The following is a 21,300-nucleotide window of genomic DNA, read 5'->3' as shown; positions in this document are numbered from 1 at the left end:
GGAAAATGTGAAAACAATTCTAATTAACGGTTGGTTATATAAAAGGTAAGAGAGAGGATACATTAAATTCAAGTTACATTTAATTTTATCTTGGAAAAGATTAAAGTTGTTTTTTTTTAATATTTTGAGACAAAGCAAAATACATTTTTTTTTCTCTTATCTTTTAGAACGAGGGAGTATTAATTAATGTAAAAGATATTATTGTAATAAATGTATTAAAACATACTCCAATCCATTATTTGAATAAATTTTCTTAATTTATTATTTACTTAATGACTTGGAATATGTATAGTTGTATTATAATTATGTATAGATATTGTTATATTTTAATTAATAATTTTGATAAAATAGTAATATTGTGATTAATTTTATTTATTTGTAGATTTTCTATGTTTTGGTAAGTTTATGTAGATTTATTATATTTAATAATCAATATAGAATGTTAGTGTTAAAAAAAAATTGAAGCAAAGAAATATTATTATTAACCAAAAACAAGTAAATACACATGATCGCTAAGATTTCGAGAATATACAAGAAAGACAACAACTAAGCAAGATTCCTTATATGTATGCCTTGGAATAATTATGCAGATTTGAGTCCTATTGCTTTAGATTGTCAAACTTTAATGTCTGGATTCAAAAGTGTTGGTATTATGTTTATTAGTAGAAATGAAAATGGAGATGCCCATCAGCTTGTTGGTGTTGGTAGATCCTTAGGATCAAGAACCTGGACAGGACATATTCCAAACTTGAGTCCTGTAGTTTGTAATTTTCCTTTGATTTCCAATTAATGAAATCTGTCTTAACATCAAAAAAAAAAAAAAACTATGCATATTGCATCTAACTTTAATGGTTTGTATAATTACAACTTTTATTTTATGCTCCATGTTCTTTTGAGTGAAAATCATCTCATTTCTAGTTCTTCTAATTCCTTATTGTTTCCACTAAGGCAATCTTTAACACTTGTGTTTGTCAACCTTTCTTCTTTGTCTCCTTGTTTGTCACATAACCTCTTTGTTCCAATCCATTGGACACCTAGTCAGTGGCGAAGCCAGAAAAGTTATAAAGCCTGGGCAAAAAACATTTAACTACCACAAATTCATTATATATAATATATAAATAGTTATCAAACAGAATCTTTGCACCCATAACTTTGAGGCAATTTTACAAATTAATCAGACATTATATCAGATTCATTGTAGTAACCCCTAAAAATGCAAGAACCACTAACATATAACTAACCCTCATTTGATACATTATTATCACCAATGAGCATTACATCACAGTTAGTAAAATGGAAAGGAAAAACAAAGGCGTGATTGGTATTAGCCCATGACAGTGATGGAAAAGACTAGGAAAGTGCAATATATGAACAAACTTTCTCTCCTTATTTTCACAACAAAAAAAAAAAGACCAATCACCCTTCCTCTTCACTGCTCACGTAGCACCACACAATTTTCAAGCTCTCCAGAACAAGTTCATAACCATCTTCTTTTTCTCTCTTCATCAACATAATGAACAAACTTTTCCATACTTACACTTCACCCTGCACCATTAAATCTTCTTGAAAAAAACCATGCTACCACTTTTCATACTCACCTTGCAGCAACAAACATGACTACTGTCGAAATCGGCTGCTCACATCCAAACCGCAAATGTTAACAACCATAACATAAGCTTCATGTTTTCCATTTCATCGTTAGAATAACCAGATTCATTAGTTTCCTCCGTTCAACACCAAATATCTCACGGTTACACCATACACTTAAAACGCCCCACAAAAACTAACCTCAAAGCCGGTTATGTTGCCATCACCACCACAAACATAACCATATCCTCCATACAAACCTTCTTCTCACCACTGTTAATCTTCTTCCACCATTAAATAACAACACCGTAAGCATCACCATTCCACGACAACATCAAAACTGCATCACCATGAACCAACTACGTAACACCGCATGAAATCCACCATGACAACATTCTAAAACAACCACGTAATCTGCTGCCACAACAACAAAGCATCCACCTCAAACACTTTCAGCCTCTCATCATCTCACCATACGACACAACAACTTCAAAACCGCTTCACAACAACAACACGGTGACGCTTCGTAACAACAACACCATGATATTTCGCAACAACGTCAAGCCTTATAACACATTAACATATGAATTTAGTTCAGTCAAAAAAGATTTCAACACAGATAAACAAAAGAAATTAGTTCATTCATTCCACCGAACACTTGGCATGCAAGTATGAAACGGTAAATACGTTAGAAAATTTGGCACCGATTGACATACCAGAATTGAACAACAATCACACAACATCAATCAAAGAAGATAGAAGAAAGAAGATTGCAACCAATAGGATCTTCTACTTGGCGATGGTGAATTTAGCGGTAACAACTTTCGAAAATGGAGTTAGATGGAGAAGAAACCAAACCACAATCATTTCTTCCACCGAGATAGAGGAAGGAAGAGCCCGGGCAGCCGCCCGTCCTCGCCGTTCTAAAATTTCCAAACAATGGAATGGTACATTCGTTCCGCTCCGTTCCACTCCGCTCCATCCCACTCCGCTCCATTCCATTCCGCTCCGTTCATTTCGTGATATCCAAACATACCCTAAGTTTAGTTAATAATATAAAAATCATAGAACAAATATTTGCAACATAAAAATCAGTAAAAGTTAAGATTTTCCCCCTTTTCATGTCTGTGATTTCTAGGTTTTCTATTCCGCCATTGCCGAGCTCCCGCGAACTCTTCTCCATTGGCTCTGCTCTTAGATAATCTCAATCCCCCAATCAAACTCAATCCCTCGATTTCTCCACCCTTCAATTGGAAATATTGTGGCTTTCTTGCTGAATCCGTTTTTGTAGCAGTTCGAGGTAGGGTTCTTCTACTTTTCGCGATATCTTTTCAATTTTCGACTGGTTATTGTTGTAATGCGTGTTGTTTCTTGTGCTCGTGCTTCCCTGGTTGGCATCACTCCCTTCTCATCTGCCGCATTATTTGAGTATTACCCTAAATTTGTGTACGTTGCCTCGATTTTTCGCATGTTTACTTCATCATTAGTTCGAATTATTCATCTTTCTCGTAGCTTCTCAGTTTAAATTCTATATGAAGTTTTCAGACAAGCCCTGTTTGGATAAACAACTTTTATGTGGCTTACAGCCCTTATCACAATAAGTGTGTATGTATAAACTATTTCTATAACAAAAGATTAAGTTAAATTGTTTTCGTGTCGTGCTATAAGGCTTAAGCTGTTTTCAATTAGCTATCTTGGAAAAGTTATAAAAATAGCTGAAAACAACTTAAGAACAATCTCATAAGCTGTGTATGTTTGGTTTGCCTTTTGGAAGAGCCTAAAGCAATTCTAGAGGTGTCGAATTGATTTTGGAATGATTTGTAGGTGTTTGATTCTTCTAAAGTAGAATTGAGTCGGCCTCCAAAAATGATTCTATTTGAAACTAGAATTTTTAGCTTTTGAGTTTAAACGTAATTTTTACATTGACATTTAGTATTCAACTCGATTTTGCATAAAGTTTTCCAAACATAATTCACTTTACATTCGACTCACTTTTAACCAGAATCAATTTTACATAATCAAATTCACTCAAAATCATTTTTTTTTTCAACGCAGAGCCAAACATATGCTTCATAAATTTCCCAAACAGTCTTTCAAAACTTATTATGATAGTAGATAAACTCAAATAAGTCAATTCAAATAAGCCCTTAGCCCCTTAGCCATTTGATCTTTTGCATCACCAAGTTGTGTGTTTTTGTTTGTTGAACTTGCTTGAATTTCATAAGGTTTCAAACCTTTGTTGCCGATATTATTAATTCTAGGGATTTTATCTGTTAAACACCGATGGAATATTTTTAAATTTTGTTTTCATATTTACTCTGCTGTTCCGGCTACTTAAAAAATTTGGCCACAACTAGGTTGCTACATATAATCTGATGCTTAAATGCACTTATATTGCTAGTTGCTTGCTGGCTTCTTGTTGTTATTTTTGTGTTAATATATTTCTTCAATGATTGAAACTAGTTGCTTTCATACTAATAGAATTGGAATGATACAAATAATGATTGTTTGACGTTGTGTTAAAATTGCAGTGAAGAAGAAGCTGGTTCAAATGAGCAAGTATGGCTTGAATCTCAGGCCAGCAAAGCCTAAAAAACAGCTTCTAAGGCCTTCAATTGCCCTTCCTTTTGGCTTTAATGAAGACGATGATAATAATGTTGAGAGAGAAATCGCTATCCAAGCTAGCAAGACTAAAAGTCTCAAGGATGTACGTTGACCTTACATTTTAATCGTGTGGTGGTTGTTATGAATATTGTGTTTTTACAGATTATAATCTTACTTTCCGTTGGTTTGGTTTTTTATTCCATTTTAAGGTCGAGGAGCAGCAAAAGAAAGCCTTGGAAGAAGATCCAACCATATTTGACTATGATGGTGTCTATGACAAAATGAAAGAGAAAGTTTCCCGTCCATTGTTACAAGATCGTGAAGAGCGAAAGGTACGGTTGCAGTTCTTAGCATTGTTTTCAAAGTTCATTCAACCATTTTATCATGATTATAGTTTTAGTAGAGATAAATAATTTGGATAGAAGCATGGTCCTTGAAAGAACATTATGATGAAAGTTGATCCATGTAGCCGACCCACTTAGTGGGATAAGACTTAAATGTTGTTGTTGTTTAGTTCAATAGAGAATAATTAAGGACAACCTATGCCAAGTTTCATAATAGTTGTGTCTCATGTGATTTGTGATACTGGCTGGCTGGATATTAGAGAGATTGTCGGGGTAGCACACATAATATAAAAGATTGTGGAAGATAGATTTAGGTGGTTTGGGCATGTAGAGAGAAGATTGATAGATTCTGTAGTAAGGATAAAACTTAATTGTTGTTGTTGTTGTTGTTGTTGTTGTTGTTGTTGTTGTTGTTGTTGTTGTTGTCGTTGTTTAGTTCAATAGAGAAAATTAAGGACAACCTATGCCAAGTTTCATAATAGTTGTGTCTCATGTGATTTGTGATAGTGGGTGGCTGGATATTAGAGAGATTGTCGGGGTAGCACATATAATATAAAAGATTGTGGAAGATAGACTTAGGTGGTTTGGGCATGTAGAGAGAAGATTGATAGATGCTGTAGTAAGGAGAGTAGACCAGATGGAGAGAAGACAAGCAATTAGAGGAAGAGGAAGACTTAAAATGACTATAAAAGAAGTTACTAAGAAAGATTTCGAGAGGAAGAGGAAAACTTAAAAAGACTATAAAAAAAGTTATTAAGAAAGATCTCGAGATAAATGATTTGGGTAGAAGCATGGTCCTTGATTGAACATTATGGTGAAAGTTGATCCATGTAGCCGAGCCCATTTAGTGGGATAAGGCTTAGTTGTTGTTGTAGTTATTGTATGTGATTTGTGATAGAAGGTGCACATTCACATACTTAAATGACGGATCCTAGTAAAATTGATTGTATCTTTCTTTTTGTTTTGCTGTTTTGTTTTCTTTTTGATGAAAAAAATGTTTTCATTGGTCTAGAGAGGGATGAAAGTAGTGAAAATAGTCATGTGTATATTCCTTTCCAATAGCTCGGTTTATCTTTCTTGAAGGGTAATACTGAAATTTGTTCATTTTGGGTCATTTGTAAAATAACATTGTTACTTATTAAACTTTAATCATTTGATGCAGCCAAAGTATATTCAAAACCTGATTCAGAAAGCAAAAGAGCGAGAGCAGTATCGTGAGATTGTATATGAGAAGAAGATTGCCAAAGAGAGAAGCAAAGACGATCATCTCTTTGCTGACAAAGACAAATATATCACAGAAGCATATAGAAAGAAGCTTGCTGAACGAGAGCAACAGATGGAACTGGAACGTCTAAGGGAACTTCAAGAGGAGAGAGAGGATGTATGTTCCTGCTTTTTTAATTAATCCAAAAATTCTTATTGTTTTCATATCTCTTCTTGTTGCTGATCTGATTGGTTATGCATTTTAAAATGGTCTATTGTTTTCCTTTCTTCCTCATTTTTTTCAATTTATTTGGTAAGCTTGTTTATAGTTTAATTCATATATCTATTTTTAAATTGTTGACATCTTTTGTTTTTAATTATTTGCATAGGTTACAAAGAAAAAGGATTTTTTGGTTGATTTTTATACAAACCTTGATAAAAATGTTGCTTATGGTGCAAAAGATGCCCTAAGGAGAAAACACGACAATCGAGCTGAGAATAGAGTTCCAGAGACAACAGAGGAAATGAACCCTGATGCATCAAGTCAGCACCAGCATGGTAATACAGATGAGGAACATTCATTGGCTAAGGAAACTTCACCGGCAGAGTCTTCAGGGAAAAAGATTGAGGACCAGGGCGAAACCTCCCATCTTTCTAATAAAAGTGCCAGTCCCTTGGATATGAAGCCAAATCTTGCAGCTTCTTCAGAAGAAAAAAGTACTGTTGAAGAGCCGTCAGCTTCACAACCAAATCCGGAGCATCACAAAAGAAGTCAAGATGCCGTGGCTGCGGCAAAAGAACGTTTTCTGGCTCGTAAACGAGCAAAGCAACAATGAACATATCCCACCTGTTGCTCAGAGATGTCTAGTTACACATACAAGTCCTTTAGTCTTTTGTATTTGATTTAATACCCATAATGTTATGTTACCTTCAATCCTAAGGAACTTAAAAATCCTAGAATGAACTGTTGCGCCCGGTTGTAATGTAAGATGTTTTGCCAATTTTATGGGTTTTCTCTCTTCTATGGTGTAATTTTTCTTTCTGGAACAAACTCCAAATCCTCACGTGGTTGAGTAACCCGAGTGCATAGTTGAAGGTGCTGCTTATGTCTATTCTGCACTGAATAAATCTTTGGTTTAGAATTTAGGGGTGCTTTATTGTTGTTGACAGGACGAAACTAAGTCCTTATATAACACATAAATACAGAGATGTTCCTGTCATGCCATGTTGTCTTTTACCTTTCTATTTTCAATGCAGAGTTGTTAAGAGTTTCCATAAATTAAGTTCATGCATGTATTTTTGGAGTAAGCATACTCTCCATTTTTCAAAAATGTACAATTTCATTATTTTATGATTATTAACTTGTTAAGGCTGGTTACTATGGTAGTTTATGATTATGCTTAAGTGTATAATTTTTCTTGTAAGGAATAAACCATATGCAACCACGTGTGAACTTATGTTATACTCACTATCCTATAGGAAGTGCACACCAATTTGTTTGTGTAATTTCCTAGCTGTCTTAAAAGTTGTTTATTTTGACTTGATTATTTCTAATGGAGTATGCAGTGACGTATGTGAGCAACAACACTAGAAGACAAGTCTAAGTTAAACAATAATACTAATAATATCTGATAACAATCAATGAGCCAGATATGTTTGATGACCAAAATAAAACTCAAGTTAATCAAAGTAAATTATTCTCATTCTTTGACTATAAATACATAGGCAAAAGAAGCAGCCTCAAATATCTACACAACAACTAGGAACAGAGATTCTACAAAGGAAGAAAAATGGCACAAGTGGAAGAACATGTGAGCAACAAACAGATTCTAGCTTCACGTTACATAACTGGCTACCCAAAACAAACAGACATGTATTCGAAAAACTCTACAATTACTTTACAACTTCCTTCAGATGCTGCTTCAGAATCTGTGTTGGTTAAAAATCTTGTTTTGTCTTGTGATCCTTACATGAGAGGAAGTAAAAGAACAGACAGAAATAGCCTCTTTTCTTCGCTCTCTCCTGATTCAGTAAGTACATATAAGGATTCATTACATATGTTGTTTGTTGTCTCTTCTAAAGGATTAATCTTGTGATAAAATGTTTATTTCAGCCAGTTGTTGGATATGGAGTATGCAAAGTGTTGGATTCTAAACATCCAGATTTCAAAAAAGGAGACTTGGTTTGGGGAATCACCAAATGGGAAGAATATAGCATCATAACAAAAACTGATAGTTTTATCAAAATTGAGCATACTGATGTACCTCTTTCATATTATACAGGATTGCTTGGTAAATTATTTGAGATTTTTATTCTTACTTAGTTGCAATAGTATACTCCATTTGATCTATTGAATAACCATGTATCTCGTCTTTATATAGTCCAGAGACATTATTTATTCAATAAATTTAAAAATAAATTTTTTCTTAGTATATGCATGAGAAGTATATAATGATTTTTAGATGTTATGTTAATTTTATATACATGTGTAGGTATGCCTGGTATGACTGCTTATGCAGGTTTCTATGAAGTTGGTTTCCCTAAGAAAGGAGACTATGTGTTTATCTCTTCAGCATTTGGTGCTGTTGGTCAACTTGTTGGTCAATTAGCAAAATTGTTGGGATGTTATGTTGTTGGAAGTGCTGGAAGTAAATATAAGGTACAGATTTGCATTTTATTATGTTTGTATAGTATAACTACACTCTATGAGTACTAACATAAACATTAGAGAGACATTGACACGTTGACACTGATAATATTTTGAAAAAAAGAATAAATCAAACGCAGTCACATGTGGCAAACACCAGACACACATTTGCTCAGAGATGTATTGAGATCATAATTGATTGTTTTGTTTTCATCATATGTAAATAAGGTTGACATTTTGAAGAACAAGTTTGGGTTTGATGAGGCTTTTAATTACAAGGAGGAACAAGACCTAGATGCAACATTGAAAAAGTAAGTGCATAACTAGCATTTAGCTTAGTTATTCATAAACTAATTATCTTGCTTTAGGTCTCACTCTTTTGTTGGGCCTGTTTTACTTGTTGATAGGTACTTTCCTAATGGGATTGACATATATTTTGACAATGTTGGTGGAGACATGCTTGAAGCAGCACTAGTTAACATGAGACGGCTGGGTCGAATTGTGGTGGCCGGAATGATCTCGCAGTATGAACTTGATGAACCTCAGGGCATTAAAAACTTGGTCAACATTGTATTTAAGCAGATCAAAGTAGATGCATTCACAGTATATGATTACTATCATTTATATCCAAAGTTTTTGGACACAATTTTGCCTTATATTAGGGAAGGGAAGATAACATATGTGGAGGATATAGCTAATGGCATTGAGAGTGGACCAGCTGCATTAGAAGCAATGTTCACTGGCAAGAGTAGTGGCAAACAAGTGATTTTACTTGCTAATGAATAACTTGGTTTTGCCTTAATTCCATTTCATTTTGGTTTGTGAGTAATAAATAAATTGCTATCCCGTGTAAGGCATTAAACATATATACTAATAAACTTATGCTTTTCATTTATTTAAGTAAGTAACTTCACATCATGTTTGAATTTTTGGTGATTGTATATGAGTATTTGGTGATTGTGTAAAAGCATAAGTTATACCTAAATGACAAATGATAATATATCTATATCAAACAACTTCAAACTCGGAACTTCACATCATGTTCGAATTTTTGGTGATTGTATATGAGTATTTGGTGATTGTGTAAAAGTTAGTGAGACCAATGTTTTAAATCTCGGCAAAGTTACGAGATAAGGGAATTGTGTAAAAGTTAGTAAGACCATCCAATTCCATCAATTTACGAAAGTCTATTTGTGTGTTTGGTTTTGCGGTGACGATAATTGATTCTAAATGAATGAATTTGGTATAATTGATTTTGAATAAAAGTGAATTAAATATATAATAATTTATTCTTATTTTTTTATCAAATAATTTATGTTTGAATTCATTTATGTAAAACTGATTTGAATAACAGTTTTCAATATAAAAATCATATTTAAACACAAAAACCACTCATCCTAACTTTATTATAACCCATTCTTAAACCAAAATCACTTCTACTTTTGAAAAAGCAAATATCAAAAAATCAATTTTCACTTGTCTCTTCCAAAATGGAAATGATGTACTAAGTAACGCCTATACAAAAAGAAACGTTATAATTTGCGCGCGCTCGCATAAAAGTTGATCAACTTTGAAGAAGTAAGAGATTGAAGAAAAATGGAGGGAAAGTTGATGAAGTCAGAATCACAACCAGAGAGCACGATTCTACTCACCAAAATCAAAGGTTCTTCTTCTTCTTCTTCTTCTTCTTCACAAAAATCATATATCTAATTTTTCTAACCCTAAAAATTCAAACACATTCGTTTTCTAATTCAGAATTCACTCGAGGTTTACTGGTGAATCTCAGTAACGGAAACTCACCGATCATTCTCATCGATCGATTCAGAAATCACTGTACTCTTCCAGATTCCAACTGGTTAATTCCTTTCGAATCCGAACTCTCTCAATCTTGATTTATTAGATCACATTCTTCTTCATTCGTCATTGTGTTAACTTCTCTGTTCTTCAATGCAGTTTCTGTAGTTCCAATTTGCCGTTTGGCAAGGAAGTTCTCACACTTTGCAAGGAAACGCACGTTCACAGATTAGGTTACTCGCTCTGTGTATTACTTTCATGAATGTGTAACTGAATTTGCTTAGTGTTCTGTTATGATACTGTTCTCTAGTTTTGAGTTTTTGTTGTTTTCTTGCTTTTAGATGTGATGTTGAGAGTTCTGCTGATTGTTCAGAAGCTTTTGCAAGAGAACAAACATAGTTCCAAGAGAGATATATATTACATGCATCCTTCTGTGTTTTTGGGTGAGTCTTCAGAATTTTGCAACATGGATCATATACTTGATAGTTGTATTGATTTTCAATAAGGAATGACCTCTGTAGCACCGACATCTCTGAAAAAATGTGTGTCAGTGTCCTTGTCGACGTGTCAGTATCGGTGTCGTGTCCGGTGTCTGTTTCGGTGTTCGTGCTTCATAGGTAATGACTGTCATGAATTATTCTGATGTCTTATGATAAAATTTTGCAGAAATATTATATTTAGATTCTTCATTGTATTCAGGCTTAATTTATCATAATCTTATACATGAGATTGTTAAAAAATTGGTGCCGTGATTGCTATATTGTTAGTTCTTGAAAGATTTATTTGTAGGTTAAATGTTTATTTTTGGCAGATACTGACTTCCTTTTCATGTACTCTTGTATTTATTTTCAAATTGCAGACCAATCAGTTGTGGACCGCGCTATTAATGATATATGCGTCCTTATGCAGTGCAGTCGCCATAACCTCAATGTGGTAATTTTTTTTCCTTCAATTAAAAAAATTTATTTATGTTTTTCTTTTCTTTTGGTTCTCTTCATTTGATGGATTTTAATGTTTAAAAACTTCATATGATTTTTATGATCTGCTTCTCTGGCTACATATTAATTTCAAATAGGAAGTTAACTGCATATTTGCACTTTGTTTTTTGTAGGTGTCTGCTGGGAATGGGTACTTAATGAGATCACACTTAATTGGAAATGCATTTTTCTGTCAGAATTCGTTTTACATGAATAATTGTGATAGTTTTATTTTCACATGGGATACCTTTCTGTGATATGTACAATTTTGTATAAACAAAGCATCACTAGTGATGCTTTGAATCCCTGCCCTGATGCATCAACAAGTTATGAACTTCAAATGATAGATAGTTTTCATTAATTTCATTGATATCATAATTCATAATGATGTGAGTGATAAAATATTAATCCATTATGATTTCCTTCCTACTCTGTGCCTGGACCATCGACGGGGCTGCCATATGCGGGATTCAGTCATCTAAATTTGTATCTCTGCTGGATTAACAGTTATTAATCACTTTTTTCAAGGCGATGGTGTTTGACTCCTATTCAAATAAGACTAATAAGACTTATGGATCAAATTTGTTTCTGCTACAGGTTAGTTATGGGCTGGATAAGATTCGTCGAAGGAAAAAAGATATTTGACTGCATCAGTTCTCCCAACACTGTAAGAACTAAGAACTAAGGTTAATGTAGTAATTCATTTTTACCTTTTAAATTACATGCAAACATTTAGCTTTTCTGCAGGCTCACCCTATTCCTGTTTATGTCGAAGAAATTAAAGGTATCCTATTTTCTGGGTGAATACCCTGCATCTGTTTAGTTTCCTTCTTCTGATTACATTTTCTACATATTAACTTAAATAAAAAGTGACAACAGCCGAGGATAAACATTGCTTAACTCTTGTCCTTAGATATCGTAAGTGTTGCTCAGTACATATTAGTTGTTGAGAAAGAATCAGGTGAACAAATGCTTTTATATTTTAAGGGGGAAAATGAGGAGAAACCTTGAGGTTTTTTCTTAAGACTTTCTATTGAAAAGATAGTCGATGTTGAACTTGCAGTTTTCCAGAGATTAGCAAATGACCAGTTCTGCAATGCAAACCATTGCATTGTCATCTCTGTAAGCAATTTTCTGCTGACCTTAGCTTATTTTGCTTCCATACTACTTTTGTTTGAATTCTATCTTTGAACAGGGAAGAGGCTACCCAGATATTCCTACAAGAAGGTGTGAAAAATCTCTTCCACTCTCTTAAGATATTATGCTGCCAAGGCATATGCCAGCTTGCCTTTCTGTAGTGCATAATATGAATCTGTCTAGTTGTGTTCACAGTTGGAAATATACATACTTGGCGTTTTTTATTTTATGTATTTTGTATTCTAACAGGTTTTTGCGGCTTCTGGTTGAGAATTTGCACATACCTGCTTATTGCGTGGTGGATAGTGATCCTTATGGCTTTGATATCTTAACCACTTATAAATTTGGCTCAATGGTTAGTATTTGCAAGTTTATTGGATCAGAAGCACTTCAACATGCATATCATTAGCTACAGGACTCCCAATCTGAAATATATTGGATTGTTGAGTGGATTGTATTTCTGTCTAATGATCAAGTTTCCTTTTCGTAGTCTGTTTGACCGATCCATTTCTCACTGATCTTTTAGCAAATGGCTTATGACACGAAACATCTTCGTGTCCCAGAGATATATTGGCTTGGAGCTTTTCCTTCAGATTCTGAGAGATACTGTGTTCCAAAGCAGTGTCTCCTTCCTTTGACTGCTGAAGGTAACTATGGATGTTACTTATAGTGCTTCAGATTTGCATAGTGTCCGATTTTATCTAATAAATTTGGCGTGTCTGATATTCATATTAGATAAGAGAAAAATTGAAGCCATGTTGCTTCGATGCTACCTGCAAAGAGAGGTCCCACAATGGAGGTATATTCATTTACATTCCACGATTTATGTCCTTTTCTTTTCCAACTGGTTTGAGATTTTATAGCTCGTCTAAATTTAATGTTTTTTATGAAGGTTGGAGCTCCAAATGATGTTGGAGAAAGGAGTGAAGTTTGAGATTGAAGCTTTATCAGTGCACGCACTTTCATTCTTGACAGAGTCTTATATACCATCCAAAATTCATGGTCAAGTTAACATCTAGCGTATTCCAGAAATGGGCTTGCGCACAGGTTGCACACATTTCATTATGCTTTTGGGAAGAGCAACTCCCTCCTCTAAATCAGTACAAATGTTTTATTGCATACCACAATCATGAGTTTTCAGAGTTAATATCCTTTTGCAATGTGTAAGTTACATGTCGGTTAGAGAATGGTTTCATTTGGTATTTTAGAGTTGCAGGGGACTAGTCTAGGATCTTTGATCCATTTTTGTCTACCAATTAAAGATACTATATGCCATTGTTACCAAGGGTGTAAGATTGTGACTGCTTTAAGCAAAAAGATATATAAAAATCTTTGAAGTTATTATTCAACGCTTAGTCTTCTTTCATTCATGCACCACATAAATGATAATGAGCATACAATACTAAGAAACACGAGGAAAAATGCGTAGAGAAGTTCAATACCGAAGGTGCTAAACTGCTATAAATAAATTTAACCTGCAATGTAATACAACTAATGGAATGTGCTAAATTGCTAAAAAGAGAGAGATATGAATACAAAAGGATGCTCAATAATTTTGCTTGAAATAATAATTTTTTTTGGATTTATGAGATTGCGATAGGCCCATGACAATAATTCAAAGTTTGTTCTTATAATCAATTTAAGACATGCTGTCAATTTCAAAATATTCACTCATAATAGTGTATAATAAATGCAGATAGGTGATTAAATCATTTCAAAAGTGCATTTCTATAAAGTTAATTTAGTTTATTTATCTAAATCACAGTATCGTATACCACTTGAGCAATTTAAATGTTTTCTCATAGCTATTTTTGTTTTTGAACCATACTACTTTCAGATCATATTCTTGCTAATAAAAAAAGAAGAAAAAGTTAGAAACAAATTAGTTTCTTTACTTTGAGTATATCTCTTATAGAATGATATGTGTTATCAAACCCAGAAACTTTATGTAAATCAAACAATGCACATAACTCTCCAAACTCTCCAAATAATATTGTGAACCAAGACAGCCACAATGATTCCCCTCTTCTCAGAACTCATATGCAACAATTTTCATTCATCAACTAAATGGACGCAATTGATATAACTTTTTTTGTTGCAACGTTTTGCAATTTTTTTCTTGTTAATTATAATTCTAGCAGAAAATTTAAGTCAAAACAAAAGAATAAGGGATTAAGTATTACTCCCTCCGTTCCTTTTTAAGTGTCATTTTAACATAAAGCTTTTCAACCAAGACAGTGAATTGTTAGAATTATTTCTCTATTATACCCTTATTTATTTTCTCTTTCTAAACAAATTCAATCATACTCTCTTTTTCTAGTTCCAATAAATAATTGAAAAAATAAATAATTTTATGGAAAACATGAAGTGGAGTTAATGATAAAGTAAGAGTATAATTGACAGTGAGAATATCATAATTAATTGTGTTCTTCAAATGTGATTTTTTTTATCAAGCATTTATACTCAAATATTAACAATACCAACTTTAGCACAAGTCACTCCATAAAATCGACACGAGACATCTTTGTTTTGTTTTCTTGGTTTCGGGCATTGTATCACATAATCTAATCATCAATAACCACACATCCAAGGTAGATGATGACTGTTGCAAGAACACAAAAAATGTCAAACCTCATTTCCATTTGGTGCGCCAGTCTAAGAAAGGTCGCCAAATATGAACAATGCTGCACATTTGATGGGTTTGGCAAAAACAATCATACAGTAACATGCAAGCCAGATAAGCGATCGAACAACCAGCAAATCCATAAGTTTTTGTTTAATCAAAAGCCAAAAGTGGCCTTACTTAGAGCTGAAGAAGCTACAGTAAATTCCAAAGGGCTGAATCTGATGTGAAAAGTTTTGGCAGCACCTCTGTTGCAGAGGGAGCAGATGCGATGCGACCTTGACTCCTCACTTAGCAAGCTCTCCTCTTTTTCTCTTAATCATCATCTCCTTCATAAGTTACTTTGAGAGTGTGAAATTCAACAGAGTGATGAAAGAAATAGAGAATTAAAATCCATTTTGCTTTGAACTATTGCAACAGAATGAATCACTGGAGAAGTCGCAACAAAAACATGTAAGAAAATTTGGAGGTGAACAGTAGTAGGTCAAAATGACCTGGTCAAAAGTTAATTTGCGCACATATGATCCAATAGAAACCGAAAAGTGGCCATTTCACTTCAAACTCAAACACCATTATCAAACACTTATTCAAATATACACATTCAATTCAGTTACCATGTTGACATAAGAATATGAATCAATAGGGCGACAGATAATGATTGAATATCTCCTATCAGACCTCACATAATGATAAAATATCTAGTGTTGTATTGTCATAAAATTAAGAGAACTTGCCGACAAATCTTGTAGTAAAACAATCCACAAAAATAGTGGCTCACATAGAAAAATGATATGAATGAAGTTATAAACATTCACTTTCAGGAAAACCGTTAGGCATGAAAAAGTCCTTCTCAAACACTTGCTGAAACTCACCAGCAGTCTGAAAGAAATGTAGGATGACACTTCCATGATGCCTTCCAATTATTATGGAGCCTGACAAACTATTGCAATTTGGAAGAATTTCCCGTGAGGCTAGGATTATTAGCCTTATCTAAGAACTGGTGACATTGGAAGGCATGCGTTTACTGCGAAGAAGCCAAGCTTCAGTTCTCAGGGTAACCTTGTAGCATGTTGAGACTTTGCCATTTCCCTTAAGACAGCACCAACAATTGCTGCCTGCTCAAGGCAGTCAGCCTTATGCAACGCATCTAAAAGAACAACACATGTTTTGCTATTTACACGACATCCTTTCATCCGAGTTTCCTCAAAAACTGTATATGCGTCCATTGCTTTATTGGCACTGCTTAGTCCTTCCATCATGGCATTATAGCAAGCAGAATCGGGTATGCCCCCACTTGCCTTAAATCTATCAAATAGGCCTCTAGCCTCCATAACATTCCCAGCCTTTGCAAGTCCCACAATCATTGTGGTATATGTGATAGTATTTGGTTTTAAACCTTTTTTCTGCATTTCTTGCCAAAATACAAAAGCCTTGTTAAATTTTCCAATCATACAAAGACCATTTATCATAATGCTGTAGGTCACTTCATTTGGAGGACATTTTAAGCTTTTCATGTTCTGAAAGCAGACTTGAGCTTCATCAATTTCTTCAGCTTTCACCAATGCATCGAGTAAGCAATTCCAAGTGTATGTGTTTGGAGTCAGACCTTTCTGCATCAACTCCTCCAAAATTAAGTACGCTTCGTCAATCCTTCCCACTTTTCCAAACCCATCAATAAGACTACTGTAGATAACTACATTTAAATCAACACCTATTGATTTTGCTTCTTCAAATAACATATATGCTTCATCAAGTCTGTCAATTTTAGCTAGTCCGTCAACAACAGAACCATAAGTTACAACAGTGGGTTGTAGACCCTTTGTCTTCATTTCCTCCAGCAGTTGGTATGCTTTATCGACCTTGCCGGACTTGCAAAACCCATCGATTACAGTATTGTAAGCAAGGACATCCAAATGTAGTCCTTGTTCCTTCATCTCGTAGAACAACTTATATGTTTCTCTTGAAAAACCTGCTTTCACGAGACCGTGAATTAAAATCGAGTAACTCCGAACATCAGGAACTAAACCCTGAGCCTTTATTTCTTCAAATAAAGCCCTACCTTTCTCAACTTCACCAGCTTTGAAAACACAATCCATGTAAGAATTAAGAAGCATCAGATCAGGAAAACAACCCCTATGAATCATATCTTTGTAAATTTTATGGCCATCCTCCTTCCTACCACACTTAAAGAAGTTCTTAATAAGAGATGTATATACTACTACATTTGGAGTTTGACCAGAATCTAACATTTTTTCATAGAGACTATAAGCATCGTCTACCCTGCCACACCTACCCAAGCCATCAATAAGTGAACAAAATGTTCTCGAGTTGGGAGTGCATACTTTATGATCCAATTCTAAAAATATGGAGCAAGCTTCATCAAGTTTTTGAGCTTTACATAATCGATCAATCATTATATTTACAGTCATAATATTTGGGAATAAGCCAGCCTCTGTCATGGTATCCTGAACTTTCAGAGCAGCTTCAAGTTCTCCTGCTTTACAAAGCATGTCAATTAAAATATTGTAGGTTGTAAGATTAGGTGCGGCATCTTGTCTCATTTCTTGGTGGATCCTCAATGCTTCCTCTACTTTACCCTTTCTTCCTAAGCATGTTAGAATGCAATTGTATGCAATGACACTAGGTATACACCCCTTTCTCTTTTGTCTCTCAAGCAAACTGTATGCTTCATTAAATTTCCCAGCTGAACCATAACCCATAATCATGGTATTATAAGCATAGACACAAGGGACACTCCTGTTGAGATCCAGTTCTTCAAACAACTCAACAGCTTCATCCAATCTCCCAGCCTTGCAAAGAACTCCGATCAAGCTAGTATATGTGACATCGTCAGGAGCCAATCCTTGTGCCTTCATCTCGTGAAAGAATTTCCATGCCATATCCACCTTACCAACTTTACCAAAACAGTCTATACATACATTATAGAGGACAAGGTCAGCAGTGAACGAGTTGCTCTTCATCTCATCCAGCAAGGACAGAGCTGCATCTATGCGACCCTCCCTAGCAAACACACGAACAAGCGTTGTAAAAAGATGTACATTTGCTTCATAACCTATCTCCTGCATTTGGTGAAAGAGAGTGAGCATGGGATCAGGTTTATTTGCTTCAGATAAAGCACCAATAAGTGTCGTGTAAGCCGAAAACGCAGGACGAAACTTGAACTTCCTCATTATTTCAATAACACCAAAAGCTTCTCTTAGCTTCTGCGATTTGACAAAACTAGCAACCAGTTCTATACAAATATGATTGGAGAGTCCAAATCCAGCCACACTCATTTCTTCAAGAATCTGTTCCAGATAGTCCGAGTTTCTAGTCCTAGCCATAACCATGAGAAGTGCATTATAAACTTCAGGGCAATGAGCTTGTTCAGTTTTTCGCTCCACCCACCTAAAATACTGAAATGCAACATTCATATCCTTCACCCTCCTCATCACTCCAACAATCACTTCCGGTTGAGACATTTCATCAAACACGTTAAGTGCATCCTCTACAGAAGGCCCCCATGGCCCAGCATCCAAAACCCCACATACATCATACATTGTCTTTCTCATACCATCAACTTTTGCCGCATTGTCTTGGTAGCTATCACCCATAAATGGATTAACTTTATCATACGTTTCAGAAGTAGAAAAATGAGACCCATTTGAAAATGATGATGAGAACCTCTTGGATAAAGGGCCAATTTTACCGTATTTAAGAAAAAATCGAAACTTTAGAACTGCAATGATAACAAAAAAAAAAAAAAAATTACTATTTAGATTATAGATTGTAACGTTGTAACAAGTGAATGATAATTTGGGAGATAAAAACACATGGAATGAAGGAGAGAAGCAAAAACCTTGAACCCTTGGAAGAATCTTCATGAAGTGGTTGATTATGGAGAATGGAGAATAACAACAAGGTGGAAAAAAACAGAGTTGAGCAAGAAAGTGCAGCTGAGAAGAAGGGGGAACATTTGATTCATCACTTTAATTTCCTTTGTATTTGTAAAATCACAATAAAATTATTTATTCATTTTTTATTGAAAAAATTAATAAAGTCAAATGTTTAATATGAATATGGCCACTACAATTGATTGACAATGTTAATCTATTTATTTGTTTGTGTGATCCAGCGGTGAAACGCTTGTGTCTTTAGAGTGTGCTTTTCTCAAGGTCTCAGGTTTGAAACCCGTTAGATATAAATTGCTTATTAAAAAAAAAATCTATTTACATTGATACTGTATGAATTAAATGCAAAAATTTATATTGAACTTGATTTAAATAGTTTTTTTTATTCATATAAGTTAGTAAGTAGTGTTAGATGTTAAAATACAAAATTTTAAAAATTGGTTTTGGTTTCAAGAGATTTAGAACCCATGACATTTTCACCAAACTACTTCTATTCTTTTATTATAATTTACAATGCATATGTATAGAATGGATATTAAAATAAATATTTATTTGTTTATTATAAAAATTTTGAATCTTAAAGAAAAAGTTCATTTGTATATATTACACAATGAGATATTTTTTTAAATAGATTTTGTTTTGTTTTGAGTTTTGGTATTATTTTTTGTTTTATTTTAATAAATAATAATATACAGTAATAATTGCAGGGTGGACAAAATACCTCTAAAAAATTTTAGTCGCAAACTTTTTGTTAGAGGAAACACACTTCACAAGTTTTTTAGGTGATTTTCACTTTACAATTTTGCCATATGAAAAACATCCCGCAACTCCTTTACCAGAGTTATGAAACTTACAGTATTAAATTCACTTGACAAACTTTTAATATAGATGAAAATTACTGGATGATATTCACCTAGCAAAAGTTTTGAATTTGCCAAATAAAAATAACCAAGCACACAGTAAATAAGCTAATAAAAATGATATATTTATATTATTCTAAATATTAAATTATTAATATTTAGAATAATATAAATATATTAAATAAATTAAATTCAAAAAAATTTAAAAATACTAAATTTATAAAGAATTCTAAATATTTAAATTCATAATTAATTAAAAAAATTCCTAATTAAAAAAATTCATAATTAATTCAAAATAATTAAATTTAAAATGATATTTATGGATCCAAATATTCCTCTTCACTTATTTTTTCTTCATCATTCTCATTCTCGCTTACCGCCCCATGGTTACCAATCGCTCATACTCCGCCGCCACTATATTGTTATTGAAACATTTGTTGCATTTGTAGTTGTATTTGTTGTCGTGTACACATTATTTGCTCTTGTGAAAGTCTCAATATTTTTTCCAACTTAATTTGTTTTTTTTCTTTCTCATTTCTTCCATTTCAACGTTTTTTGAAGCTTCACATGTCGCTATTTCACATGCTGCTTCACTTTGAACTAAATGTAGTTAGCATAAAAGAAGTCATTCAAGAGTTATATAAAGCATCTTAGAAGACTTTTGGACAACTTATGAAGAAGGATTCTAAGTTGTATAAACATTGGTTTGACAAATTTCAGGTATAATATTAAGCAATTGATTTTTTTTTTTTTTAATTTCTAACTATCTTGTTTTAACTATATAATAATTTCTCAATATTGCAGGAGAAGTGCACATGACACACACTAGATGAAGAGATGATTGAGATTAATTTTAAGAAGAGAGCACCGGTCCGACTTTCTGACATACTTAGGCTAGCAAGACTTGGATTTGAAGAAAAATGGATCAGACCTCCATGGATGGGTTAAAAATGTGTTTAAAGAAATGCTTGCTTACTGGTAATCAAACGAGTTTAAGAAAAATCTGAAAAAGCAAAGCAACGTAGAGCATCAGACAGGGGAGCCGCTAACCATAGAGCTGGAAGTATTAGTATTGCCGATCATGCTGATCGGATGATAATTATATTTTCATCTCACTACTTCATTTTAATTATATTCTTAATTGTGATATATTTTTAATTGAAGTTCTATGTGTATTAATTAGGCTATTGAAAAAGGAAGAACTCCATTTATGGAAGAGCTTAATGAGATGACTTATCGGGGAAGAGATGGAGAAGATAGCGACGACCATGCTAGAGATACTCAAGTAAGATGATATTAATATTTAAATGTTACATTAAATTTTTTAACTTAAATAAATTGCCTAAACTCTATTATTTAATTTAATTTTTTGTTTATGTGTAGGTGGAGTACAAAAGATTGAAGACACCATTTTTAGCTAAACATCATGAGTTAGGTGGTACACAGGGAAAACACCCTCTTGATTCAGCTATTGATCAATATCGTTGGTTGAAAGCAAGTAAGAGAAAGAATAAAAATGGAAAAATTTTATGTTACTGGACCTTTAGCTGACAATTACAAAAAAGGGATAGATTTTCTTTATTTAGGAGAATTGTAGATGGGGAAGGGTCTCC

The 21,300-nt window shown here is 33.7% G+C and overlaps 4 protein-coding genes across 6 annotated transcripts; 3 read left to right on the top strand and 1 right to left on the bottom strand.

Annotated features, from left to right (window-relative positions):
• The first annotated feature begins 2,669 nt into the window (after positions 1-2,669).
• LOC131615718 (uncharacterized) lies at positions 2,670-6,758 on the top strand. Its single transcript, XM_058886876.1, has 5 exons — positions 2,670-2,887; positions 4,119-4,294; positions 4,401-4,523; positions 5,698-5,916; positions 6,128-6,758. Exons 2-5 carry the CDS (start codon positions 4,139-4,141, stop codon positions 6,572-6,574), a joined length of 945 nt encoding a protein of 314 aa, XP_058742859.1. The 5' UTR covers positions 2,670-2,887; positions 4,119-4,138; the 3' UTR covers positions 6,575-6,758.
• Positions 6,759-7,435: 677 nt separating this feature from the next.
• LOC131615717 (2-alkenal reductase (NADP(+)-dependent)-like) lies at positions 7,436-9,285 on the top strand. Its single transcript, XM_058886875.1, has 5 exons — positions 7,436-7,768; positions 7,852-8,029; positions 8,231-8,397; positions 8,614-8,696; positions 8,793-9,285. Exons 1-5 carry the CDS (start codon positions 7,529-7,531, stop codon positions 9,169-9,171), a joined length of 1,047 nt encoding a protein of 348 aa, XP_058742858.1. The 5' UTR covers positions 7,436-7,528; the 3' UTR covers positions 9,172-9,285.
• A 127-nt stretch (positions 9,286-9,412) lies between these two features.
• LOC131615715 (meiotic recombination protein SPO11-1-like) lies at positions 9,413-13,634 on the top strand. 2 transcript variants are annotated; one of them, XM_058886872.1, is made up of 15 exons: positions 9,413-10,048; positions 10,141-10,240; positions 10,339-10,412; positions 10,521-10,622; positions 11,039-11,112; positions 11,291-11,307; positions 11,754-11,823; positions 11,904-11,940; positions 12,070-12,117; positions 12,220-12,278; positions 12,352-12,383; positions 12,543-12,648; positions 12,820-12,940; positions 13,029-13,092; positions 13,186-13,634. In XM_058886872.1, the coding sequence occupies exons 1-15, from the start codon at positions 9,982-9,984 to the stop codon at positions 13,310-13,312; spliced, it is 1,098 nt and encodes a 365-aa protein (XP_058742855.1). In that variant the 5' UTR covers positions 9,413-9,981; the 3' UTR covers positions 13,313-13,634. The 2 variants fall into 2 exon arrangements, with proteins under 2 accessions (XP_058742855.1, XP_058742856.1); XM_058886873.1 differs by lacking the exons at positions 13,029-13,092; positions 13,186-13,634 and having other exon boundaries at positions 12,784-12,858.
• A 1,167-nt stretch (positions 13,635-14,801) lies between these two features.
• LOC131615708 (pentatricopeptide repeat-containing protein At3g06920) lies at positions 14,802-18,923 on the bottom strand. 2 transcript variants are annotated; one of them, XR_009287909.1, is made up of 3 exons: positions 18,776-18,923; positions 15,789-18,655; positions 14,802-15,345 (listed from the first exon to the last, which is right to left on the bottom strand). XR_009287909.1 is itself a non-coding variant. In XM_058886866.1 (2 exons), exons 1-2 carry the CDS (start codon positions 18,798-18,800, stop codon positions 15,966-15,968), a joined length of 2,715 nt encoding a protein of 904 aa, XP_058742849.1. In that variant the 5' UTR covers positions 18,801-18,923; the 3' UTR covers positions 15,352-15,965. The 2 variants fall into 2 exon arrangements, 1 of the variants encoding a protein (XP_058742849.1); XM_058886866.1 differs by lacking the exon at positions 14,802-15,345 and having other exon boundaries at positions 15,352-18,655.
• Positions 18,924-21,300: the final 2,377 nt, after the last annotated feature.

This window comes from Vicia villosa, linkage group LG7 (assembly GCF_029867415.1).
Source record: "Vicia villosa cultivar HV-30 ecotype Madison, WI linkage group LG7, Vvil1.0, whole genome shotgun sequence".
Taxonomy (NCBI): Eukaryota; Viridiplantae; Streptophyta; class Magnoliopsida; order Fabales; family Fabaceae; genus Vicia; species Vicia villosa.
This window is presented reverse-complemented; position numbering and strand designations above follow the sequence as displayed.